The sequence below is a fragment of the Salarias fasciatus genome, chromosome 17, assembly GCF_902148845.1.
Source record: "Salarias fasciatus chromosome 17, fSalaFa1.1, whole genome shotgun sequence".
NCBI classification, from domain to species: Eukaryota; Metazoa; Chordata; class Actinopteri; order Blenniiformes; family Blenniidae; genus Salarias; species Salarias fasciatus.
Window position 1 is genome coordinate 10,776,102 of NC_043761.1, and position 26,333 is coordinate 10,802,434.

Sequence of the window (26,333 nt, forward strand, 5' to 3'; positions counted from 1 at the left end):
CGAGGAGGAGATGTGTGTGTGTGTGTGTGTGATCATCCACTGCAGGCTGACGCCCAGAGCTGTCAGATTAAGTTAGCCCCGAACCGCTGGGCGGCTACATAACACCCGCCGCATAACAGAGCGCGTTGGAGGCAGTCAGCGATTTGTTCCCCGGTTTAAAAGGGGAAATGGCGATTAGAGGCTGGGGGGGTGGGTGGGGGCTGACTGAAAATGAAAACATCTTGACGGTATTTTCCAGCACGTGTGTTGTGTAAAGGCTTGATGGGCGTGATCTTTAAGTATGACTCAGCGTGTGTCGGCTGACTCCGAGGTTACTTCCTGACTTCGGTGGAACTCCGCTGAGTCTGTCTCAAACACTCACTTCCCGCTCAGCTTTAACAGACTCCGATCGGAAGCTGGGATCGCCTTCCACGTTTTCCTCGGAGCGGCCTCCGGTTCACCCAGGGTTTAACAGGAAGTTCACACCAAACCGCTTCTCTTAGTAAATCTCTTTACTTACAATATATTTTACAGAGGAACGATCAGCAAATCCCTTCTTTCGCACGAATGTTTTGCAATCAAATCATGAAATGCAAACAAACTTTGGAATCTATGAGAAAAACAACCTTGAGACGATCTCAGGATTATGTACACACACCAACAAAACACGTCCTCTGCTTGCGGAGGGAGCCCCTGTTATTCCGTCCATGTGCCGACAGGTTGAGAAATGTCTGTGTTTATGTTTCGGTTCTTTCAGTTTTAACCCTGCAGGCAGCCCAAGGTGTTTTCCCCCGGCCTCCTCCTGGTTGTAATCAATAGCTCCGTTTACATGGACCCGGATCAGAAATGAAGACGTGGCGTCTTTGGGCGCAGGGTTTCATGCTTTGTCTTCATCCTGATTACGCCGTGCTCTAGCCGAGGCTGTAGGGGAGAACCGGGTGAGCAGAGCCAGCAGAAATATTGATTTTAGCCTTACAGAACATCATGATTCTGGATCATCCGATCGTACTGAACGAGGTCTGAGATGTCCCAAAACTTCCAAATAAAAACAGTCAACAGGCAGTCTGAGACTTTTGGGTTAACTTGTTATTCTCTCTGTATGGAATCCATAATTCATTTATGCTCATGGATTTTTGTTTTATAAATTATTGTGTGTATAATTTCTACGTTGTGTTAAAGATTGATTCTGATTCTCGTCTTTTGTATTCTTGAAAAATGGCGACGTTTCTCTATTATTCATATCTGTTGTTGCTGCTGATTGTGTCGTATTGTTTGCATGTTTTTTTGCAGCAGCATTTACAGGGAACAGACGGATAAACAAGAGAATTATCAATACCGCTCACTGGATTCGACGCCAGTGTGTGGAAATTATATGAAGTGGAGACACTGAAGATTTTGCTGCTTCAGAAAGAGAACTGCCAGCAGGTATTGGGTTTCAATAAAACTTCAAAAAGCTGAAAGTAAATTAAAGTTTTAGCTGAAGGTCTGACAGCGCGGCTTATTGGGAATTGTCCACGTATTGTTTTAGAAATCAGGGAGCTTCATCCCGGCCCGTCTCGCTTTTTTTTTTTCCTGAAACGAGGAGGCGAGCCGGCTGCCTGTTTTTCTCCCCCTCCGGCTGTTGGTCCAGGCGCCTCCATCCATCCGTCCCTCATTTATCATCCAACTGTGAGAACTTCTTCTCCGCTTTTCAGTACATCCATTCATTCCTCATTTCCCGCCGTCCGTCCTTCCATCATCCGCCCATCCAGGCGTTACTCGTCCTCAAGGCCCAGTCGATGATGACGGGCCTCTCCTCCTCCTCCTCGAACACATTTTCCCCCTCATCTGCTCCCCGCTCTCCACCCGCCATCTTCTCCCCATTCTTCATTTTTCCTCGAAGCCCAGCAGAATGAGCGTCTGCTTCAGCGCCGTCTCCTCCACGAAGCGGGCGTCCACGTTCTCCTGCTCCTCGAACGGGTTCAGAGCTGTTCGGGGAGAGATAGTTTAAAGAAAACACACACACACACATACACTTTCTCCTGCTCCTGCGTGATAGCGGTTGCTGCATTCTGACCAGAACACAATAAATACACACATCCTGTCTTAATCCTCCACAGACTTAAGTATCTAAATCAAGCAGACTACACACACACACACACACACACACACACACTACCTTGTTCCTCTATATCAGAGAGTATTCTTGCCACATGGGTGAGAGGTAGGAACTCGGGTCTGAAGCCCGGCTTGTCTCTGCCGGTGCACTGAACTCCCTGAGGAAGGAGGAAAAACAAAAACACGAGCGCAGCTTTTCTTTTTTACACCGCCAGCATTGCAGCGCTCGCCCGTCTGCGGCGTTCGGCGGAAGGGAGGACGACGTGCGTCACCTTATTCTTGTCGTGCTTCTCCAGCAGGGTCTTGACGTAATCTCTGGAGATGGAGGCCGAGCTGACGGGATGATCCCACATGTGGTAGATCCGGCGCTCCATAGGCTGAAACGACACAGTGTGCATTGCAAAGAAGAAGAAGAAGCAAAAAAAAAAAAACTAAACCGAATCCCTGGAGCATGTGAACATCTGTTTGTTTCTATTCTGTTAAATTATTATTGAGTAGAGGGACTGCTAATGAGCGGTTTCAAAGAAATCCCACTTTTCAGAGTCATGAAATGCAATAAATAATATTAAAACCAAGAGATACCTCAGGTGTGACTGACAATAACAATAAAAAAAAACAAAAAAACTGCAGCTTCTGCTCAAGTCTGCTTCCAAAGCTCTGCGTAGTTGATAAGGAAAAAAAAAAAAAATTGCTGCTGAATCACTTCAAGGATTGTCATTCCCTCGGAGACGGGAGCAGAGGAGCTGAGACAAACACGAGCGCGGAGAAAACTACGTGCCGCACATTTTTCTTCAGGTACCATCGTCGCAGTTTTTCATCTGCAAACGGTTTGAAATCAATGATGGGTTATTTTCTACGCGGAGGAATTTGATTTATGACACTGGCTTTCAAAAACAGCACATGGCCGGTGTGTGTGTGTGTGTGTGTGTGTGTGTGGTCGAAGCAGATCTCTGATCGGCGCTTTAATCTGCGGGAACGGATCCACTCCTGATCCGAACTTCCTCAGAATGAGGCGGAGCTGGACGGAGCCAAACTCCAAACTCGTCTGAATATCTCCAGCCTGCCAAAACTCCCCCGACGAGCGTCTGACGGAGAGGAAACCGAACCGAGACACTAAACACTCCACATTCCTCTGATAATGGTGCGGCTGTAATGCACACACACACACACACACACACACAAATCTACAACTGTAGCCCCACAAGAGCACGTGGAAGTTACACAAGGGTGAGTGTGCGAACACACACTCATCGACAACCCCTTCCTCGACACACACACACACACACACACACACACACACACACCAGCTGGTTACACAAGTGCTGTGTGATTGGCTTGAGGGGGGCTTGAGGGAGATGAGACCTAAAATAACTTCAAACTTTTAATTGGACCAGAATGGGAAGTTTGTGGAGAGCCATTCCAGAGAAGATCAGACCTCCCGCCTCGCTAATGGAAGAGGCTACAGCGTTCCTCGCGCACGTCCGCCTGTCGCCCCAAACACAGAAACACACACACAGTACCTGGGGGAGTCTCTTCAGGATGCTGAACTTCAGTCTCTCGTTGGCGTCGCTGTTGTCCAGATCTAAACACAAAGCGAAAGAAAGAGATAAGACGTTACTCATTCTCTTTCTTGTGAGTGGAATAAATGCATTAAACATCTCTTGAAGTGGCGGCCAGCTGACAAGAAGCCACGTGCTCGATTCTTCCGACTGCAGCTCCCAAATTGCTCCTGCAAATCACATTTTTATTGCAAGTCATTTCCCATTAATTAGGAAATCAAGTTAGTGGAGTAAAGATGATTGTATCTCATATCCAGCCTGATTCAATAATACCAGTAACCAGCAGTCATCGTCTGTCTTTCTCTTCAGCGCCGCCAATTAAGAATTCACTGAATTATCCTCCTCAGTGCGAGATGAATGTTTATCATCCTCTACAAGATCAACTTTCAAAACATAAATGACGATATGACTTTGCCACATCCGCAAAGAAATCCAACGATAAACCACAGAGGAAGTAAAGCAGCCTCGCAGCATGATGATACCTCCACCATGCTTTGTTTAGTTATCTGTGGACAACTTGATGCACAACATTCTTGAAGAATTGGACTGATGTGTTCATGGAAGTAGAAATGTTTTGGCTTATTTGCAGCGCTGGTTTTAATTTCTTCTATTTTTTTTTTTCTTCCTTTCTTTCAGTGGGGGTATTTCAGCCTGCAGTCGAGGCCGATCCAATTAAACCTTTTAAACTTTCAGGCTATGAGAAACTCATTAGCTCCACATCTTGGAAAAATAGTTTATAACTGTAAAACGTCACGATAATATTTAAGCTGGAATTTCAAAATAAAGCTGGGAGTTTGTTAAACTCTGGTTCTGGTGCTTTCAGATCTCTTTATTGTCACAAAAGAAGCTGAACGAACCCAGATTGTTTTTAATTTACTGAAATGCAGATCGCTGAATTTAAGCACCTGTGATTCTGAATATGCAGATGAGGCTCCTCTGTGTGAACTCATGGAGAGAAACTAAACTCTTTGCCAAAAAAAAAAAACCTGTATTTATGTGAAAAGCGAAAATGAGACAAGAGGGAATAAAGGTGAAGTCAGACCGCTTGGATTTGGAAAAAGCTTCAGCGAGGACGTGTTTGTGTGTGTTTAGTTTGTAACGAGGCAGAAAGAGCACACCTGCCCGTCCAATTACTCTGCGTGAAGAAAGCTGAATTTAAAATAGAAATATCGATATGTGATGAATCCCCGGGGAGAGGTGACGCAAAAACCCGCTCGCTTCAAAGTCTTGGAAAAACCCTTCTCTCCCACTTTGATGTTGGACTCGCCGCTTTTGAATAATCGCTTTATCTTCACGGATCTTTGTTTGTTCGGAACACGACAAAGAGTCATGTAAACCGCGGAAAACTCAGGAGCGATAAGGAATGCTGGGTTTTTTTGGGTTTTTTTTTCAGATCTACTAATCCCAGCACCAATCCGCAGTGTTTGGCTTTAGGAAGATACACTTTCCAGAAAATTAAGCCTACAAAAGAATAAAAAAAAAAAAAAATACATCATGAGTGTTTGTGAGTAATGCCCTTGCATTTCATGATGCACAGTGCAGCCATTGCTATGCCGCGGACACGCTGCAGGATTAGTATGCAGCTTGTATTTGTGACGGAGAGCATGTGTTTGCTGAGAGGTAAAGCAAGGCGGGCGCTGACCTTCCAGCTGCGGCTGAAAGAACCAACATCAAGCAGACTGTAAATATAATCCACTGAATGCAACTTTTGTCTTATAATGTAGATTTGAAATGCATATTTAATACTACTACTGAAAATTAAAGGTTTAAAACTGCAGTAAATTCTGTTTCCATTCAACTTATCCTGCTTCTTATTATTGCGAATGTTCCCATCATTCACCTGATATCGGTGCAGCTCATTTATTCCTTCTTTAATCTGTGTTCTCGAGCCGCTAAACAAACCAATCTCCATCTGATTTGCTCTTTGCTCTCCGTCTACGTTTCACTAATTAAAAGGGGTCAATTGGATTTGAAAGTTTGGAAAAGTCGAAGCCGTTGTCAGCTCTTCTCGGCTTGGTTTATGTGTCTGAGCATCTCAGAGAATCACACACAAACTGCTGCGTGTGAGCGAGACGCCGACGTTTATTCCAGGCTTTTACTTTTTCAATCACTATCTCAATCCACTCCTGTATTTTCTTCTTCTTTTCTTTTTTTTTTTTTTTTTTTCCTCCTCCTGACATCAAACGGCAGACAGCGCCACAAAGAGAAGGAGCCTCCTCCTGCCTCCTAATGACAGCTGGAAATATGCTCGCTGCATCATGAATACCTTCATTTTTCCAGCTTCTTTACACCGACGCGGTTTGATCGACACTGAAACTAATAGGAAAGTAGGGCCTTGTGTGTGCGGAGTGAGATTTAGACGGGATCGTTCAACCTTAATACCAAACTTTTCCATGACATGTTTCACCATTTTATTTTTAACAGATGCTTGTTATAGATGTTTGCACTTTTTTTTTTTTGCTGAAAACGAACAATGCGATTCCTCCAATTTCTCCAACTTGTTCGACTTCTATGTATATTTTAAAATGACCTGTCATGAGTCGGGACACGAAGGTCTCGGTGAGCTGCAGGAAGCCGTGGTCGACGTACTGCAGGAAGGCGTGGCGGGGGAGGCAGCGCACGGCAAACACCGCCAACATGGTGTGATAGCCTGGAGACAAGCGGCGGCGAGACGAGGAGAGAACGCTCGCTGTCAGTCAAAGAGAATCAAAAGAGAAAGAATCAAAGGAAGACTTCCTAACATCACCTTGGCTGCACAACTTCGGATTGTTGTTTCTGTTTTACCTTTATTTACTGAAGGGAATCAGACTCGCTACACCTGCAGTCGACTCGCTGCCTTGCTGCGGGGCATTTCTCATCTTCTCTCCCGTTTTCCTGCACACTCCAGGATTTCAGCCCCCAAAACATTTTACTCCTAAGTGACTGAAATCACGGGACGGGGTGGGGGGTGGGGGGGATCGGCTCAGCCAAAAAATTAATTCAAATGACTGAAAATGTATTCACACTCTGCCTCGCCCTCGTCTGCAAACGTTGCTGGCGTTTAACATATTTTTGGTTACATTAGAGTGGAGGAGAGCCGGGTCTGCCGTCCCTCGGTGCAAACACACATTGTTATTCTGGCTGGACTGGAGACAGGCTGAATTATACACACTGAAAGTAACTAAGTACAGATTAAGTGTTCATGGTGTGCGTGTGTGTGTGTGTGTGTGTTACCAGGTGGGAGGGGTAAGCAGAGACTCTGAACGGACTCCAGGATCCGAGACATGAAGTGAAAGACCGACCATTCAGCCGGACTGCCCTGCTGTGTCCTGAAATATTCGGAGATGATCGTTATGTAACGCGAGCGAGAGGAGAGGTCGTCATGGGGGCACACGGACGCACACGGCGGGGAGTGGCGGGGGTCTGGGAGCTCACGTTCTGCCAGCGTCGCACACTTTACGTCTTCGCAACGCAAAACACGACTTTAAAGAAGAGACGTGAGCAGAGAGGAGAGTGGATACTCACAGGGACAGAACACGAGGCCCGAGCCTGTGCTTCAGCCAGACCGACTCCAGCATGTGCCTGATGAGTTCCAGCTAAACACACACACACACACACACACACACACACACACACGGTTTGGTTCTTTCAACAGGACATGCTCGATTACACTGAAATGAGACATTTTCCACAAAATTTTGCACATCACACACATTTTCTCTCTAAAAAAAAAAAAAGTAATTTCAACACTTTTTTTCCTTCGAGGAAACGTCAACATTCGACGCCCTCGCTTCCTTTTTTTCCCCCCTACTTCCCATTTTTAATTCCACCGAACAAAGAAGCACATAAAATCAGGACGTAAGCAAATATTTGACCAGGCGCACGATCACCCTAAAAGCTTCAACACCACCGTGAATGTGTGTGTGTGTGTGTGTGTGTGTGTGTGTGTGCGTACATCCGTCATCGTTTCAAAGCACTTGACCCGGTCTGAAACGTGCCGGCCGTCACCGCCGCAGCAGACCGCTCAAAAACAGGAAAGCGAGCTTCCCTCCTGCACTTCCTGCGCTCCTCCAGTGGGAGCGCCGTCGGTCCGGACGCCAGCAGCGTCATCCTCACACGACCTCTGGGCCGGGATTTTTCTATTAGCTTCACCCGTTCAGTACAACACAGTGACAACCTCTAATAAGTTTTGCAAAAATAAAAAAAAAATCCAACAAGTTTAAAATATTTTTCATCTCGTAGGTAAATTTCTTCTTTATCTAAAAGATGTTTTGTCTCTCTGGATCACACTCGTATTGTGTTTCGTAACAAACACATTATCTTCTCCCGCTTGCTCCGTCATTCTCTAATTTCACAAAAGATGGCCAAAAACAACTTGTGTAAAATTCCCGTCCTTCTTTTCCAACTATCACCTTTCTGCTGACGCCACTACAAAGCACAAACACATATTTTAATAATACGTTTGTGCAAAAATATGAAATGATTTAAAGCCACAGACTCGCAGGGTAATCCCTGCGTGGATTCTCTCTCCATTAGAATAAAATCTGGAATCAGCGGTTTGTTTCTAATGAGCGTCGGCTTCTCTGTGTGCTGAATAAACATATTGCTTTACACCTTACGGGTTCCTGTTCTGAGAGACTCAGACTCGGATGTTGGTTGTTCTTTTCAGAAAGTGGGGGACAGGAAACACGACTGATCTATCATGAGACAAGCTCCTGGGCTCTAAAAGGCTGAGATCTGTCTCCCCCGTGTTAAACACAACCATTAGTCTCAATAAGAAGACGTTCTTTACTTGATGAAGGGAAGGCGGCGCTCGCGGAAGCATCAGTCAGCCTGATGTGAGAAGCGAGTTAGTCGACTCCCCCGGCGCCGTTCCGCGCGGGTCCTTGTGTGAATTTGTTCTCAATAAGTCTATGTGTCTCCGAAGATGAGAAACTTCTATTTTATTTTATTTTTTTTACTTTAGCTGAGCTGCATGAAACAGCTTCATCTGGAGTCAGAAGGTGTAGGTTAAAACTCATGAGCCCCGTCGTGCCAGGCTGCATCGACTGATCCCTCAGTGAGCAGGGAGGATTGCTCTGCTCTTTTTTTTTTTTTTTTCCACTTTTTTTTACTGTCATTTGCAATTTTATGAAGTCCAAAAAACCTTGTGCATCTTGCTTTCTGTTGGATTCCAGCTTTACCTTTGGCCCGATTTAATACTTCTGTGTCGATATGTGCTGTATGTCAGCCCTTTAGCTGCGGGGGGATTTACCCTCTGGGAATACTAAAGTCTGACTTTACAGAACTGAGAGTCTCTGTCAAGAAGGAGAAACCGAACGCATACACTCCTCTGTACTTGGTTGGGTAGATTCTGGCAGTAAAAGTGGGGAAATGACACCCAGAGAAAACTCTGATTAAAAACTCTGTGAGAGAATTTAAATATATAAAATGAGCTGGAGTAGCCACGTACAGATATATCTTTCATCTGTGATTTATTATCTGCAACAGTTGGTGGTGTTTTCCTCTCTCCTCGTTCTCAACCACTCAAACAAAACTGTTTTTTTTTTTCTTTTTTTAAACCCATAAATAATAGAAATGCAACAAATAGTTTTGTTTACCGGCATATGATTGGTGTTCTCACTGTCCGAGCTATCGGTGATCGGCATGGTAATAACAGCCAAAAGCCTGCAGCTGCTCCGTTGGTGAATACACGGTGATGAAAATAAAAAAAAAAACGTTTGTTTTAGAGGCCTGATGGTTTCCAGGAACCTAAAGTGAACCATTTAGTCAAAATAGATGACGCACCGCCTGTTTCTCACTGAGTATCGCCTAACCTTCCCTGGAAAGGATAAACATTAAAAAATCATAAGTTAAGAGCTCTGCCTCAGTTGCTCGGTGACTTTCACTCACTAACACACACACACACACACACACACACACACACTCACGGGACACCCACCAGTTTGGCCACGTAGTTTACAACCAGCGAGTCGATCTTCTTCTTGCCCAGTCGGGGCAGGTGTCTGTTGAGGTGCTCTCGAAGCCGATCCACTGTCTGAAACGCAAAAAAATACGAACGCTGATCGTCCTCCCGTGTGTGTGTGTGTGTGGCTTGGAGCTAAACTTGTGTGTTTTCAGAATAATGTGCGGTGCACTCGGCGGGGGCAAACTGAGTTCATCTCCAACTTTTCCTCGAGTGCAGTGTCCCCAAATTGATTTTAGAGAGGAAAAAATAGGAGAGGACCTGTGGATATGAGAGGTGGGAGAAAGGAGAACGAGAGAAAGAGAAATAAAGAGGGGAAGACTGGAGGACCGGGAACGTCTAAGAATAGCGGAGAGGCTTCCAGCATCCTGCCTGAACTCCATTAAATCGGAGCTATCTGCTCTTTAAAAACTGTGCTGAGTACAGAGAAAACTGGGGGGGATATGAAATTGTCCATCAAACAGCGAACAGGGGGGGAAAAAGAAGAAAAAAATGCAGGACAGGGACCTTAAGATGCCCTTTTTTTAAAGTGTCGACTCATCTGAAGCGTAACAGGAACTTCACCTTAAAAGATGACTGTGTAGGGAAATAATGGGTTGTCAGCGTTTCACTACAGACTTTTCGGGGTCCATATATCAACCTGAGGTAAAGGAAAGTCCGGGAGCTGTTAGACTCCTGTCTGACAACAGTGTACGGCTGGATTTAAAAGAAGAACACACACGGCGTGACGTGTGTAATTATTTAAAGAGGAGGAGAAGAAGGTTCTGCGTTAAACCATCCTTCGCTCTGCATTCTGATCCTGCTCTTTTTGATTTCTGAGCGACGGGACGTCAGCGGCCGTCGGCTTTTCAGACGCCGAAGGACTTCCCGCTTTTGAGATCTGTGGATGCTTTGTCATGTCTCCGTGTTCGACTGATCCTGGAAGTGAGTGATTAATTTCACAACCTTTGCCTCTCAAGGTCTTTAAAGAACACGCGAGTTGAAACGAAATCCATTTCTACTTTAATCCAAAAATCACACAATGCTGGTTCATGGTTTTATGGCTTATCTGATGTTATTTTCCCAGCCAGTCACTCATAAATCCAGAAACCATAAGAAAACATTAATAATAGAGAAATAATCAGTTTGCTCGAGCTGCTTTAGAGAATTATATTTGAAGTATTTACACATGAAAACAGAACATAAACACAGAGGAAAATTGTGTTTTGGTAAATTATGTTGTCACAATACATCTTATTAGATTGGAAAGTGTTTATTTTCTTTATAAACTGCCACAAACTGCCTAAAATTATCACTTTTCGTTTCTTTTATGTAAACAGATTCGGAAGCGTAATCTTTCAACAATGATTTTTGGCATATAAACACCTATTTCCCTCTTTTCCTGAAGGTCTCTTCTTTCACACTGGAAGTTGATTAAAGCCACATTATTTATATAACCGCTAAAAAACAGGCCTGTCGTACAATCTGTGGAGAAACACGAGGTGATCGAAGCTTGGAGCAATTTGCTGGCATAACTTTAAAGGTCCAGAGAGACGCTTTATGAATCCTTTTGTTTAAATATGTGCATGTTTTATTGTCTCTAAAAACTTTATACATGATAGCAAAAAGTAGTGACGATAAAAGTTACATGTTACTTGTGGTTGTGGCTTTTTAGTAAAAACCTTTTCGGCGTTTCTCTTGAACAAATCTGTTTTATCTGCCGTCTTCCTGTGGGTGGGCACGCAGGCATTCATTTGACCCCAGCGGCAAGACGACGGTTCAGTTTCCCTTCAGATGTGTCGGATGGGATTAACGTCAGAGTTTCTCTCTGCGGAGGCCAGGTGCACGACGGGGCCATTCACAAAGGAAAAAAAAGACCTTCCACAAAACCCTTTCCTCGAATTTTGGTGTCCTCAAAAGTCTGTATGCTGAAGTGGTAATATGTACTTTAACAGGAAGTGGAAGCTCTGGCCTCCAAAAAGAAAAAAAAAAAAACAAACACACTTCTGAGCACACGCTCTGCTTTCTGTTTGTGCTTGTTGCGGAGTGATAAAGCTTTGCCGGCTCACTCACCAGGCCGATGAGTGCCCTCTGTTGATGGTCCTCCTCCTGGAAAAGTGGCACCAGCTTCTTATCTGGAGAAGAGCGGGGAACAGCGCGAGCGCCCGCATAAAAGAGATGTTTGAAGAAGGCTTTGATGCGGCAGCCGCGCTGGGCTGAACAGCACAGGTAGCCTCAGGTGTGTGTGTGTGTGTGTGTGTGTGTGTGTGTGCATGCAGCAACATCATTAAACAGGCCATCGGTGGGAAGAGAAGAAATCCACATTTTTTTCACTTGTTTATGGCTTTTAGTGGGGGAAAAAAGAGCAACTCTAAGATTTTAATGGATTCTTTTGGTGAGTTCTGCTTTAAAAATGCATCCCGAATCCCGCCGTGCGTGTGTGTGTGTGCGCATACCCACTTATTTTTCCTTAATGTCAGTTGCTCATAAGCAGATGACATATCAGCCCGGTTACTTTAGATGAATTATTACACACTTTACATTGACAACACACACACAGACACACACACACCCGTGCAGGTTTTAAGGTTACACATATAAATAGCTCATCCCCAGGCACAGCTGAACAAACAACCAGACTGTGTGTGTGTGTGTGTGTGTGTGTGTGTGTTTGCCTCTCAAAGTAATCCACTCCTGTAATTGTATGATTGCTCAGACATTATCCTGATGTTTTGCGGTGAGACAGTGACGAGACGAGACCAACTGCTTCACAGAATCAACCTCAGAGCGGAAAACATCGAGCTCATCGCAACTTACAGCCGTTTGACAAATGTGGGTCACTGTGATGGCAAAGGTCAAAGTGCGTCACGTTAAGTGACTTAGATTCCTTGAGCTCCACATTGCTAAGATGTTACAGAACAGGATGGATGTCTCCTAAACCTGTGCTACCTCCCTCTGCTGCTCTGTTTACACTTGGGAATCAGCCTATATTCGTTTTTTTTTTTTTTTTCTATTTCTTCCATTCTGCAACAGCAAATCTGGCGTTCCGAGGCCCCGAGAGGGGCCCCGATGAGATAACGTCAAAAGGCTGCGTGCTTTCACGTGTGAGGGGGTTTTCTGTGAATCTGAGGGAGATCGGGAGTGAATGATCTCATACGAGAACATAAATCGAGGTGAGGAAAAGTCCCCGTTATGTGAGACGCGAAACAGCTGCGCAGGAGCGGAGACGAACCCCCGACTCCTTCAGCATCAAATTAACCAGCGTTGTTACATAATTGCAGAATTCTTCACCTCTCCTCTTCCTTGACCTCTCTGTCATGAATCAGTGTAGCTTTTTTTTTTTTTTTTTTTTTTTTTTTTTGGCCAGATTCTCCAGTGAGCATGAAGAATGCAGAGGAAGAATACACAAACCCCAAACACTGTCATCCACAGTTACACTGTAAGCCAAGGTTTAGTTATTTATGGCATTCGCAACGCGTGCATTGTGTGCATGTGAGCTGCATCCCTGACTGTATGCACGGGAGTGTGTGTGTGTGTGTGTGTGTGTGTGTGTGCGCACGCAAAGCGTGCTTACGCCGTCTTACCCAGACACCAGGTGTCCACCATTGATAGAACTCTGCGGGAAGAAAAATAAAATAAAATAAAAAGCTTTGCATGAAAACAATCCCTCAAGCCAGCATTATAATAACAGCCTTGCTCTTTAGTCTGTAAGCCGAGGCGGTATAACGCTTCGCCGCCGCAGTCCGCAGCAAAAATATATCAACGCTATAAAAGTTAAAAAAAAAAAAAAAAAGTTGGTAAGCAGGTTGTGTTGTTTGGCCTGGAGGAAGAAAAGCTAATTATGAACCAAAAGGCTCATCGGTTTGATCCGTGGCACAAACAGGACAGCGTTGTATTGTAATTCAGGGCAGGCTTCCCATCAGCGGCGCGTACAAAGATGTGTCACTTCATCCTGAACTCATGAGGGCCTTTAGTCATAATTTCACTTTTCACATTTTTTAATTGAAGCAGATATTTTATATTTAGAGAGCGCGCCGCTAACTGGCTGGATAATGCATTTTTTAAGCTGTGGGAGTTTGCAGAGACGGGGAATATCTAAAGTGCGGCCGGGAAATTAATTTCAAAGCGTTTGCAGAAGGAGCTGAGCTGTGACATGGACACGGTCATCAAGACAAAGACCGGGCCTGGATCTTCTTTGAAGTCAGTGTTTTGCAGTTTACACTAGCTGCAGTTATTCCATTCACAATTCCGCTCGACTCTCATACTCATGCGACTGGCAAAGACTCGTACTTATCGAGCCTCAAAAGAAAGCGCCTTAATTAAACAAACTCTATAAAAAGACTGCAGTGAAATAGTCTTTCTATTAAGTATTTTTTAGGCAGCCAGAGTCTGGAATTGTTTTTTTTTTTTTCTCCACACTGTTCTTCGCTGTTGCCCCAGAGCACAGCAGAGAGGGATTACAGTCTGAATTTAATGTCTTCAATACATTAGGTCAATATGGCGGCCCAGGAAAAAAACAACTCAAATGTCAAAAGTTGCAACTAGTATGCAAAAATCCCATAACGTGGAAGCAAAGCTCACAAGGCCAGTGTAAGAAATCCAACAGTAATAAACCATATTGCTGATTAAATCAGTATATTTATATATAAAACACTCTATCATCGGCATATTAATGAAACCATATTCAGTGTTCCTGCATTACGCCTCGAAACTACACTGTGGCACTTCTTGAAATGTCACTTTGAATCAATCCATCAAACATACTACTGTGCATTAATCTGCTACTTGAAGACGTGTGTTGAATGTGTTCAGACTTTAGGTGAAAGAAAATCCCTGAAGAAAACAAGCCTTTCTTGTAGTACATAAGAATTTTTCTGAACGCCAGTGTCTGAATTTATACAAACATTAATATTTAAGATTGTTGGTTTGTACGTATTGTTGTCTGTGAAGAAACTGTGAAGTGTTTTGCTTAAGGACTCTGACGTCTGGACATCGAACCAGTGTTAGATGTGTGTGTCGGGAGGTGGACCTACTTCTTTGTGTTCTCCTCCAAGTGGTGGCTGGAGGGTCTCATCTCGGATCTCTGAAACAGGCAACGCCATCAAACCATCGCTGGAAACACACTACTGCTGTCTGACAGAAACCCGCAGGTGTGCTGCGACAAGCACACACTCACAAACACACACCCGAAAGCTCATGTTTTCAGGTTTTCACATGCACCCAGCGATCCAGCGGTGTTTAACGTTGATCTGCTGTATATACAGAGATTTTCTTGTGTACACTCACCGCCTTGTTCCAATCAGCCGCCGTGTGTGAGCTCCTGAATCTGGGATTGGGACCGGCGTCCAGGTTTCTCGTCCTGTCTGTGTTCCACTGCAGCTCTGACCAGAAGCCCTGGAGACTCCTGGTCTGCACACAAACACACACAGGAACACACAGCCGCGCCGGAGAGCAAGGACAAAACAACGGAGGGGGAAAGAAAAGAGCATCGGAAATGTGAACGCAAGCAGATGCACTGCACAAAAAAAATCATCTCAATTTTCACTGAGGTGAAGTTTAATAAACTGGTTCCAGGTGAGGCTCTTTGCTAATGCAGTTCAGATAAATCGCACGCGTTGCTCAATAATAACTCGAGAGTGCTTAAAAGTGCAATGAATGTATTAAAATGTTGAAATACGGGCCTTACCTTGCCTTTGATGACAGATTCAATATGCGACTCGCTGGTACAAAACACACCTGGGACCTCCAACAAGCTCGCTGGGAGCTCCTGAATCACAAAGACCAGAGATCAAAATGTACCAGTGCATGTGCGCAAGTGTTTAAAGCCCTCTTCTACATTCATATCAATACTTTCTATACCTTTATAGTGGTGCGAATGTGTGTAAAAAATGTACGTGGTACCTTCTTCTCGAACACAGAGGAGTAGGGGAGGACTTTATCCAAGCCCAGAGACTTTTCAAAGCTGATTCGGTACAAAGAGGCTGAGCATGTGAGACAGAAAAAAACAGGCAGACTTTTAATTTTTTACCTTTTAAAGGTATAGAGGTATGGAATTTTTTTATCTAAGCATACCCACAAGACAGGATGAGGCACCGAGCTCATGTCCCACCACTATTATTACCATCACAGCATTCTAATGCATCATTTATTAGGTCGCCGCTGTAGTCTTCAGTCACCCCTGTGTTAATATAAGCTCTAAAAAAGCGAGCTGAAGTGGTTATCGCGGCACATAAAATGCTAATTTATGCAGGCAGGTGCGCCACGGCTTAATGCAATCATTTACTCTCAGGGTGATGTTTGCTTAACTATAAAAGTAGCATCGCACATTGTTCCCATTTCTGTTAAAACGATGCAGCGCAGCCATGTATGGACACAGAAATGTGTTACATGTTGGACTGGACTTCACCAAATACGGCCTGCAACATTCTAACACTCTACGATCCCAGAATAACCAGATCTCGAGAAGGAAATTTCAGAAGCAGAGTTGATTAAAGACTCCAGCTATGTGTCGGCGAGATGTGAGCAGCGGCAGTGGCCGCAGAAAGCAAGAGACATGAAAAGGCGAGAGAGGAGCTCGGCTCGAAAGGAAAGCCAGAGCAGTACTCGGGAGACTTGTGCGCTTCAATTGCCACTGACCTAAAATGAACTCCTGGATCTGATCGAAGGTCTGGAAGGTGTTGACGTTGTCACACAGCCACTCAATGATCTGGACCCGGAAGAGAGACACACAGGTGTTGACTGGGTTTCTTTATAAAGCGGCCAACCCGATCGGCTGAGTGTTTCACGTGTCCCTATGCTGCGACAAGCACGGCTCAAACGAGTGCGTCAAGCTTCAAGATCAACACATTTTCTCACTCCTGGAGCAACACGTTGGTGTTGTGATGTCAGCTTGGAAATCTTGTTTAATATTCCAACAGCTCCAGTTCAGGATTTTTGGAGATGGCCTAGCTCGGGTGTGTGATGTTTGCATTACAGACACATGAAAAATAAATGATGCCCTAAATGAGAAGACCCTCGCCCAGAGCGTCTCCGCGGCAGCTGAGTGTAAACTCGTTTCCTGCTGCCAATTTTTCGCTCTTTGAACAAATATGTCTTTTGCCACGAGTCAATTTGAGGCCGGAGACAGAGCGGGACACAAAGTCGGGGAAGCTTCAGGTTATAAACACGGCGAAGCCGGTGACTCATTTACCCTCGGAAGAAATAATTTATGACAATCTATTAGAGCAGCTGGAGCACCAGAATGGATGTGGCTGAGTCACGGTCAGATCTGCGCCTAATCCAAATATCTGTCCTTCTTTCTTTCTGTTCCACTGGTTCGATCTTCTGCATGTCTTCTGACGGACTTTTATCTTGTTTTCTCTGGTCGTCGTCTCTGCAGGCCTCCAACTCAAGGTTGACATCTACCGCACCCGAGCAGAAATGCTTTAAGAGTTCTGCAGGGTGTTTATTCATTTCTCCTCAGCTGTAATCATACCGCAGTGAAAAAAAAAAAAAAGAAAATGAAAATAATAATAAAACCGGGATGTAAAGACTAACCACTACATCATGTCAGAGCAGGTCGGTGCGTTATATGTCGTCGTCGGTGTGGAGGAAGAGAAATGTTGAAACCTGACAGGAGAACTTTACTGCCTCAGTAAATTTTCCTTTTAAAGGTCACTTTTTTTTTTTTTTTATCTGTCTGCATCTGCACCTTCAGCTCCAGGTTTGGGTCATTTCCCATGTAAACCAGCAGGCAGTGGAGGGCAGCCAGGCGCTGGGGGTCAGTCCAGCTGCTGGGGCACCTTGAGCAGGGGGGGGGGGGCGACATGACCACAAACACACCTTTACACACACATAAACACGCACAGACACAGACAAGGCGGCGGCTGGCCAACAGTCAGCTGTTACACCGTGATGTATGGACCGTTTAAAAAGTGGATTTAGGTTTCAAAAAGTGATTGAAAAAATTGTCAAAGAGACAAATGGGGAAAAGGGCCGCTGCTGCATCTTTATCGAGCTCTGTGGCTCAACACAAAGGTGTCTGCTGGCAGAGACTCAAGTTTAAGGCTAAATTTATTTCCCAAACACTCTGCAGGTGTACGCTCGCAAAAATAATTTTCCCTTTCCACCTGTCTGCTTCCAGCCAACCTATTTTCCCTATCCTCCTCCTCCTACACACACACTGTACAAATACATCACCTCAGCACACACAGGCGCCTCATTCCTGCTGGAAGTTTACCTCGGGCTTGTGTTTGATTGCAGTATCTGCAGCAGGTAGGCCGAGCTGAGCTCAGCAGTGTGGATGGTCCCAGCGGCCAGGTCCAGCACGCGGCCGCCCGGCTCGCTCTCTGCATGCAGCACCGTCAACACATCCGACTGACCCCGCAGGACCGGGCCGACGCCATGACCTTAATACACACGGCCAGAGGAAGAATAAAGACACAGAAAAAAAAAAAAAAACACTAAATGCTTTCTCTTTCTCTGACAGGAAATACTGGTGACAACTTTGCATTTATACAAGTTTAGAAACCACTGCGGGAAAAAACAAGCGCGCCCTGTAAAGAACAGATAAGGCGCTCTGCAGCTATCGCTGAGCTTAAATTTGTTCTGAACTTGTCTCACCAGACAGGAATAGGGAATGACAGAGCATCTCTTGCTGCCTGGTGTTGATACAGTGGAGGAAATATCCCCGCAGATACACCACCACGTAGTAACCTACAAAGAAAGGCAGCGCGCCGTCAGTGTGCAGGTATGCAGAATCTGAGTTATCCCCCTCGTATTTCTGCGGCTATGTTTCTGTTTTGAAAGCAAAAGTTCAGCCACACTTGCAAGCGCTGGTTGGATTTATTGCGGTCCGGATGTCCGCGTGTGTGTGCCTGCATTACATTACAGAGCGTGTGCACTGACCTATAGGGATGAACAGCGGATGGAGCGGCGAGGCTTTCTGCAGCGGCTCGTCGCCGCCCAGCGACACTCTGAACTTCTTGCTGCAGTCTGCAGAAAGAGAGGGCTGAATCCGTCACCGCGGGTTCAAGGTAAAAACAGTAACGGCGACAGGGACGGCCATTTAGAGAGAGTGGGGGCATTAGGAGGTAATGCACACACCTTTGTGGACTAAAACCACAGTGTAGATCAGTTCCTGCTTGTCTCCGGCGGGCTGGCTGTAGCACACACACATGCTACCTAAAAACACACACCAATAATAGATCACGTCCATCCACAGCGGCACTTAATACCAGAGATGAAATCGGTTGTGGCAGGCGCTGATGAAGCAATCAATGACGGTGAATTGATGAATGAATGAATCACGCCGTCCGCGCCTCATTAGCAGTCTGAATCATCATCAGATCACACAAATGTGCAAAACATTGACCTTTCAAAAGGCCCGATGCAAATGATGTAAACAAAACAATAAACTATTCCACACCTGAATTTACAACACGTAAAAGCCGGAGCCGTATATTTCAACCCTGATTAATGCCAGTTGATGGAAGACAGTTAAATTAATTGACACGTCACTCAAGGCAGCTTTAAGAACTAAAACAGAGCAGCTTTCTGCCGGCGTGTGATTCAGCCATTGTTTCTGGAGGTTGAAACAGCTTCTATATTTAATCATGTGGGAAACAACCCGGGACAGGAAGCCTGGAGATACTCAGGGAAAGTGAAACCAGTAAGAGGAGAGACAGGAACAAGCAGATCTAGTGGGCAGATTATCGTCTGAAATCATCTGGTTACAGTGTTGTGACATGGATTCTTGATCTGTTACCAAACAAAACTCTCATGTTCATTGCTCACACTGTTCGGATCATGAGATTCTGATGTGCGGGAGGATAATTACACACTGATGATTGTGAAAAGAGTAGAAACGTACCTTCTTGTTTTCACAAAGACGAATACACAATAGAAACGTTCAGAGTTAGTCATGTTATCCAAACAGCAGTGTAAGTACAGATGTTGAAGGTGTGTGTGTTTGTGTGTGTGTGTGTTACCTATCCTGTTTGTGAAGATGTGCATCCTCACAACTTCTTTCTCTGCTCTTTCAGTGTGATAGTGGTCAAAACCCAGATTTGCAAACCTGTTTGCAATATAAACACAAAAATCTTTAAAAAAATAAAAAATACAACAAAAAACTTCAAGTTGCATCAGTAACTTGAAAGATATTGAATTTTAAAAGTATAAAAAGTTTAGATTTTCTGTTAAAAGTGATTGAGTTACTTCATAACTACAAAGTGACAATTTATTTTCCAGTTGCTTCTCTCAATTATGCCTGACTACTTTATAATGTGCACATAACTCAATATGTTGATATTGTTATGTTGTTTACTTGCGTTGTCAGCTTCACATAAGAGTCTGACAGATTCATAACTCAAATTTTAACTTTAATCGAGTGTTTGTGGGAAGATCGTCTACAATTCATGAAACCAATATAATTCTGAATTACAGACTAATGACAAGTAGAAGAAGCAGCAATAAAATACTAAACGTGCAGGCAGCCAATCACAGCTCTTAGAAATGTAAGCTAACTTTTAGTTACATGTTGCACTGCTAATTTTATAACAAACTCTTTTTTACAGGCATATTGTCAAAAGTCGCTTGTTGCTTAGTAACACTAGAAAGAAGGACGGACAGACGGATGGAGGATTTATTCTATTATTTGGTATTAATGGTGGCTGCCTTACTTGACTGTGTGGAAAGGATTGGCAGGCAACTCTAGTGGGAGCTCCAACTGTTGGAGAAGAGAGAGATGTGTGTGTATTTTTTTTTTTTTACTGGAAAGTGAGGCATGAATGAAGAAATGCGGCGGTGTTTATATTGAGCGGGAGGTAACGTACCACGGTCTCACAGTTATGGGCGGGGTGAAACTGAACACACCGCAGCAGGAACCTCTCCTGCGAAAAGGTGTGAAGAATTTAGTGTTCGGCGAAATAAAACCGCCACTGGGCTGTAAAGGAGTCGCATTTGCACTAACGATTGTTTGTGTGTGTGTGTGTGTGTGTGTGTGTGTGTGCGTGTGTGCGTGCATCACCTTGTGTGTGATATAGTACAGTCTCTGTGTGTGTCCGTCCCACTGAACCCAGCAGAGATCCTCCACTATCCTCTCGGCTGTTTTGGACAAACGATCGGGGTTTGCCATCACCTGGTTCACACACACACACACACACACACACACACACACACACACACACACACACAGACACACATTTGTATTCAGCTCTGCACACACACTGAATTCTTAATGCAAAGCTCCCTGGGAGCCTGAGACAAGCATAGGGTAGTTTATGGCTTCAGAATAAGGTTGAGATTATACATTCCTTGCACTGGGTTACATAAATACATCCCTGCTTAATAATTACTAAATTTGTGTGATCTTGGACGGAATTTATGTGTTTTACATCTTCACAGAACTGCACAAAATGTTGCAAACACAAAATCCTGCATGCAATTTATGGCTCAGCTAAGGCAACAGTCCACAGACTGCCTTCACAAAAAGGAAAAAGAGCTGACTGAAGTGAGAAATGTGTAACTTACGACTCTATAGCCCTCCTGTTTGGTCAGCAGCACATGGTATAGATCCACATCTGAAACACGCAGACGGATAATTACGCAATGGCAGCCTCGGCCGGTGTAACGTTTCACCAGGGAAAACAGTTTCTCTCTCAAAATTTGGAAAAAGAAAAAGGAAAAAACAGCCAGATCGGTTCCCTTTAGGTTTTTGTGTTTTTATCTTGTGGCAGATTCATACACATTATCCGCTGCAGAGAGACACAAAGACTTACATCCGTCTTCAGTCAACAGCAGCAGATGGCTCTCCAGCACTGATCTGCTGGAGTCTTGGTGGAGGAACTGGAAAAGCACCACAGAGAAAGTTAAACGGGCAGTTTATTGTGTTTACCATTCTGCAGATTCCCCACATTTTAATGAAGAGTGTAATAACTGACTGTTATAATGCTGATACCAGGAAAAAAAATAACATATGCTTGAAAAAAAAAGGGACAGAAAGTGACAGAATGGCATCTCGAGGCCAGGAGCCTGAGAAACAGATGCAGTGTCTGGCACTCCTCGGGTCGAATGCTGCATAACTGCAGTGTCAGCTCCTGGTTGCAGTAAAACCTGAATGAAACTGGCCAAAGCAACACACACACACACACACACACATCACTCTACCTGCACTTTGACTCTGCAGTCCACCGCTTTGAGGACTTTGGTGTTGTTGATGGGATGGATCTCAATCAGGAGAGTGAGACACTTTGATACTGAGGAGACAAATACGTCATTTGTGAAAATGTCTGATTATATTTGACTGAGGAGGTTAATGTCACAGTGAATGAAAGAGGAAGCGTGTTACTTGGTTTGAGTCGCTCCCCTCCTCTGGTGTTTTGAGCCAAGCTGACAGCTGAGTGCAAAAATGCAGAAAAAAAAAAAAAGTCATTTGACTGAATTTAAATGTTTTCCACACACACACGCTCCACTGGCTACACAAAATCTGCCTCTTTCTAACGATGACAAGGCGCCGCTGCAGACAATAATCAGCACCCAAACCGAATCCGTCGCGTTAGGGAACAAAGCCGAGGGCTTTCAAGACACGAAAACCTGATTTGGGGTCCTTGTTAGCCGAGCGCGCCGCTGATGATTTCCATTATCTGTACATTACAGAGGCTCACCTAACAGCGTCTCGTCCTTGTTCAGGGAACAGCTGCTGACACACACCTGCTTGTCAAACGTGTAGAGGAGCTGGAGGCAGATATACACACACACACAACACGCATACGAATGAATTTGCATGGATACAAATGCATGAACGATACGGGAAAATTGGCAGAACCAAAAGGGGAATGGGAAACACAGAATACCTTATTGTTTCTGGTGACGGGGTCAAATTTCCCGATCCTGGTGGTACCTGTCGCTCCCTGTTAGGACAAAATGAATCCTCAGGTCCAGAGTGAGAGGGTCAAATCTCCCACAAGGGCCATACCAGTGTTTTAAAAGTCATCCTTGACCTCTTTATTATTCCCACCCAACTCGCCCCATTTTAAACCAGCACTTCCCCACATTTTTGGGCTCAGAATATTTGAAATAGAAGGAAGCGTGCTCTGAAACCCAAGGCGCAGTCGAGCAGGCACAAAACTGTGAACCTTGCACTAAAAAAAAAGGAGATTATTTTCCCTTTGCAGGCTGCACGCTGTCTTTAACCTCCGAAACCCACACACTCTTCAGAGGGTCTATCATTAAAAATGTATGTTGCACAGAGGAGTGTGGCTCCAGACACAGAATTTTGTTTTTAAAATCTAAAAAGAAGACCCAAGATTCCCAAACTTAGTAAATATATCAATCTGAATTACAGAGGACTCAGAGCAACACAGAATGCTTTATGTGATAATATTCAATTTGAAAGAAATTCAAGGTGATTTATTTCTTCAGTGTCATTCAGACTCAAATCCATTCAAAGTTTTCCTACTGAGGAATAGAAACACTTTTAATTTTTTTTTTTTTAATTGGAAGATAAGTGGTGTAGACATGAGATAAAACCAGGACCTGAATATCTGACTTAGTGCAGTTTCAATTAAGGACTGAGACAAGATGAGACTGAAAATCTCTCACAGTGTGAACCTCTTTCAGGAAAAAAAAAAAACACTTGGAAATGTGTTCAAACATTTATAAATTTGTAAAATAAAGTGTGTGTCATGAGAGTGAAAGGCCGGAGAACTGATGAGCTTGGAAGACAACTTCACAAGACAGAGCACTAGATTATTCTGGATTTAGGACAATCACTTCCCCCTCTTTTAATTACCATGTAAATGGCATAAGCGGCACTTAATATGCAGCGCATTCACCGTGGACTTACCTTCCAGGAGTAGAGGATGCCCCCATCCCTCTCAATGTTCAGGATGCGAGTGTCCACCTCTCCGGAGTATTCTGCAGACGCAGCATCATTATGAGGAACACACAGCGCTTATCAGCTCAGCAGCCTGTAACCTGACAAGTTTTTCAGTGTCCCTGTCGCCGCTCATCCTGAACGGACAAAGCGCGATGCCAAATCAACACCCTGCTTCCCTGCTGTGAAGGATGATCGTTTGGCGAGAATCTGTGTAAAACATGTCATGTAGTCCTATGAAATATTGATGCATTGTCTGCACAATAACCATCGATTTATTATCCGCATGGAGCCTGACAATAAAAGTGTATTACAATATTATTAACTCTTACGGTAGTACTGCTAAGATGTTTTCAACGTAAATATACAAGGGATTGAGAAATTTCCCGACTATATGTCATTCCCTATTGATGCAATATGTAATATTTTTTCATTAAATGGAAAACTGACAGGGGAATTTTCCACAACTAGTATCTTCCAATACCTAATCTTAATATTAAAGATTTAATTAAGTGAATGATTTATTCGCCCATTCAATTTATATGATATCTGTAGGGTATTTGATGATTAATTAAATTATTTAAGGGAAACGTGGGTGGTGAAATAGCGCCATCTGGTGTTCGATACGCACAATGACAGAAGCACTGATTATCGGAAGCTGTCGAGGTTTGTATACTAAACGACCTAAACATAGGTTTTTCTGTATTGGTAGCTATAATTTTGAGAGAATACAATATTAACAATGACAGAATATCCCACTTTAATGTGGTAGATCAACCCCAGCGGCAGTATAAACAATGTAAGGAGCCTGACCCGGTCCCTGAACGCCTCACCTTTGACTCTGCAGACAGACGCCTCCTTTCTGAGAAGATCGGACACCACATCTCTGTGCAGGTCAAATTTGAGCTTCAAACTCAGCATGTGTGGGCCTTTCCAGTTTTAATCCCTCCCGTGAAAAGCAGCAGGATGTTTCCTGGAGAAAAGGCAGCACCTTACGGGCTGGAGGCTTCACATCATGTGACCGAAAGTCTCACTGTCAGCGCTGCGTAAAGTGAAAACATCTCGGTTGACGTTTAACTCGCTGCGGTTCCTCATGACTTGACACTTAAGGTTTTTTTCTTTATTCTTATGCGGAAATGTGAAGTCGCTCCGAACTTTTTTAGCTCCACCTTCCTGCTGGAAGGGTGAGCGGGGAGAGCCGCTGCTATAGGCCGAGGGAGGCGTCCATCCTGCGGGTTGGAATCTCACACCGCCCCGCTGGAGGCTCCAGGACCTCCACAGCCACTCCACCGCCGTGACACACACTTTGCCTGACTCTAATGGACAAGTAGTTCACAGTTGTTGTCTTGTGCAAGGTGTTGGAGTTACATTCATATAATTCGACTTTTAAAAAAATCATGAAGTTAAAGAAATGTGGAAGGAGGTGGAACAATAATAATAAACACTGGATTTCTTATTTTATTTTATTTTATTTTATTTCCCTCAATGTACCTTGGAAAACTTCCTGAAGGTCTGTGTAAAAGAGACACATTGAGAATCATTATGGTTAGTAAAAAAGCAATAACCAAATCCACCCAACCTGAAGACACTTAAACACTTCATAAAGCTGATTCACAAGATGGAGAGTCTGATTTTTATACAGCCACTTTAAAAGGAGAAAGGGGAGGAATTCTGGGAAAAGTTTGAATGCCACAAAGACTCTGAAGAAATGTGTATAACCTCTACAATATTCTGCTTGATTAAATCAGTTCTGTTTTGTAATTGTAATTACTCCATCCGTAGGATTTTTCAACTCACTCACTTCTTATACATGTTTATGCATGTACAACTGTTTCATTGTCAAATCTGTTTTGATTTTTTTTTTTGTTTTTCTTTGTGATTTTAGAAGATGATTGGACAACTGTCTGAAAGTCCAAAATCCATTTAAAACAATGAGCAGCTTTACAAAAGCTGTCCATCACTGTAGAAACATAAAAGACACTCTGAGAATCTGCTGAACGGTCATCCTTTATTTCACCCTCCCATTAAAAATTAACCTTGTAGTCTGGTGGGACTGATTGAGTGCAAAACCGTTTAAAGGAGGGAATAAAACTGGATGAACTCTGCAAGTTCTAAAGGAATATTGAGAAATGGAGAAGAATGAAGCTACAGAAGAGAATTTCGAAGACTGAGACAAAGCAATTGGCTGTAACATTTTGAAACCAGGCACAATAGACATGAAATTTATCGCAACAAAATATATCTTGACATTCCTAAACTAATAGCCTTGGTCATTTATTCTAAAGTAAAGTTAATTTTCCCCCAGGCAGCTCTTGCTGGTGCTGCCATCCCTTGTCGAACTGATCATGTTGTTTCAGCCTACATACTTTAGAAGCATTTTGTCTTTTTAACTTGTTTACCAAGACTTGAAAAGCTTGATAAGAGTGTATTATGGTGATTAAAGACTGCAGAGAATACACTGAACTTCACAGTTTTCTCATCTTATAGAGCTGAAAGATCTTAGATAAATGTGTCTGTAAATATCAAAGAATTAAATTAGTAGGCATTGCCTGATAAGAACTCAGCAGCCAGCTGAGACCTCACAATGTTTTGTGACCGCCGAATATGAGATTGTTAAATTTGTTATTACCATATCAGTTTCCTGGCAGGCAGGGCTCATGAAGGACTGTGTATTGGATCCAAGAAAGCATTGATGAAAGCAATGTTCACAGAGTTTGTATATTCGATAAGGCCTCAAGCTGGTCTAGCTGGTCTATACATTGATCCTCGCCGGCAATCAACAACTCAACTAGCACAGAATGCTCTCAATTATTCAAAATATTGGAGCTATGTTATTAAAAATGAAAAGTAAAGCTGATTTATTATTTGGCCAATTGTTTTATTGTTTGATTTTAGATGATTAATATGGTCCCATTCCAACCTT

At 43.8% G+C, this 26,333-nt stretch overlaps 1 protein-coding gene across 2 annotated transcripts; it reads right to left on the reverse strand.

Annotated features, from left to right (window-relative positions):
• Positions 1-1,490: 1,490 nt before the first annotated feature.
• Positions 1,491-24,530, reverse strand: gsap (gamma-secretase activating protein). Of its 2 annotated transcripts, XM_030113641.1 has the most exons (33): positions 24,244-24,530; positions 23,381-23,451; positions 22,389-22,445; positions 22,200-22,269; positions 21,884-21,931; positions 21,703-21,791; positions 21,315-21,381; positions 21,067-21,116; positions 20,564-20,674; positions 20,370-20,426; positions 20,217-20,263; positions 19,527-19,612; positions 19,409-19,411; positions 18,643-18,720; positions 18,445-18,531; positions 18,160-18,252; positions 17,777-17,945; positions 17,249-17,339; positions 16,195-16,264; positions 15,460-15,539; positions 15,245-15,325; positions 14,845-14,967; positions 14,592-14,641; positions 13,143-13,174; positions 11,632-11,693; positions 9,556-9,651; positions 7,140-7,210; positions 6,849-6,943; positions 6,166-6,285; positions 3,597-3,658; positions 2,349-2,453; positions 2,138-2,234; positions 1,491-1,946 (listed from the first exon to the last, which is right to left on the reverse strand). In XM_030113641.1, the coding sequence occupies exons 1-33, from the start codon at positions 24,329-24,331 to the stop codon at positions 1,846-1,848; spliced, it is 2,607 nt and encodes an 868-aa protein (XP_029969501.1). In that variant the 5' UTR covers positions 24,332-24,530; the 3' UTR covers positions 1,491-1,845. The 2 variants fall into 2 exon arrangements, with proteins under 2 accessions (XP_029969501.1, XP_029969502.1); XM_030113642.1 differs by lacking the exon at positions 19,409-19,411.
• Between the last annotated feature and the right edge of the window lie 1,803 nt (positions 24,531-26,333).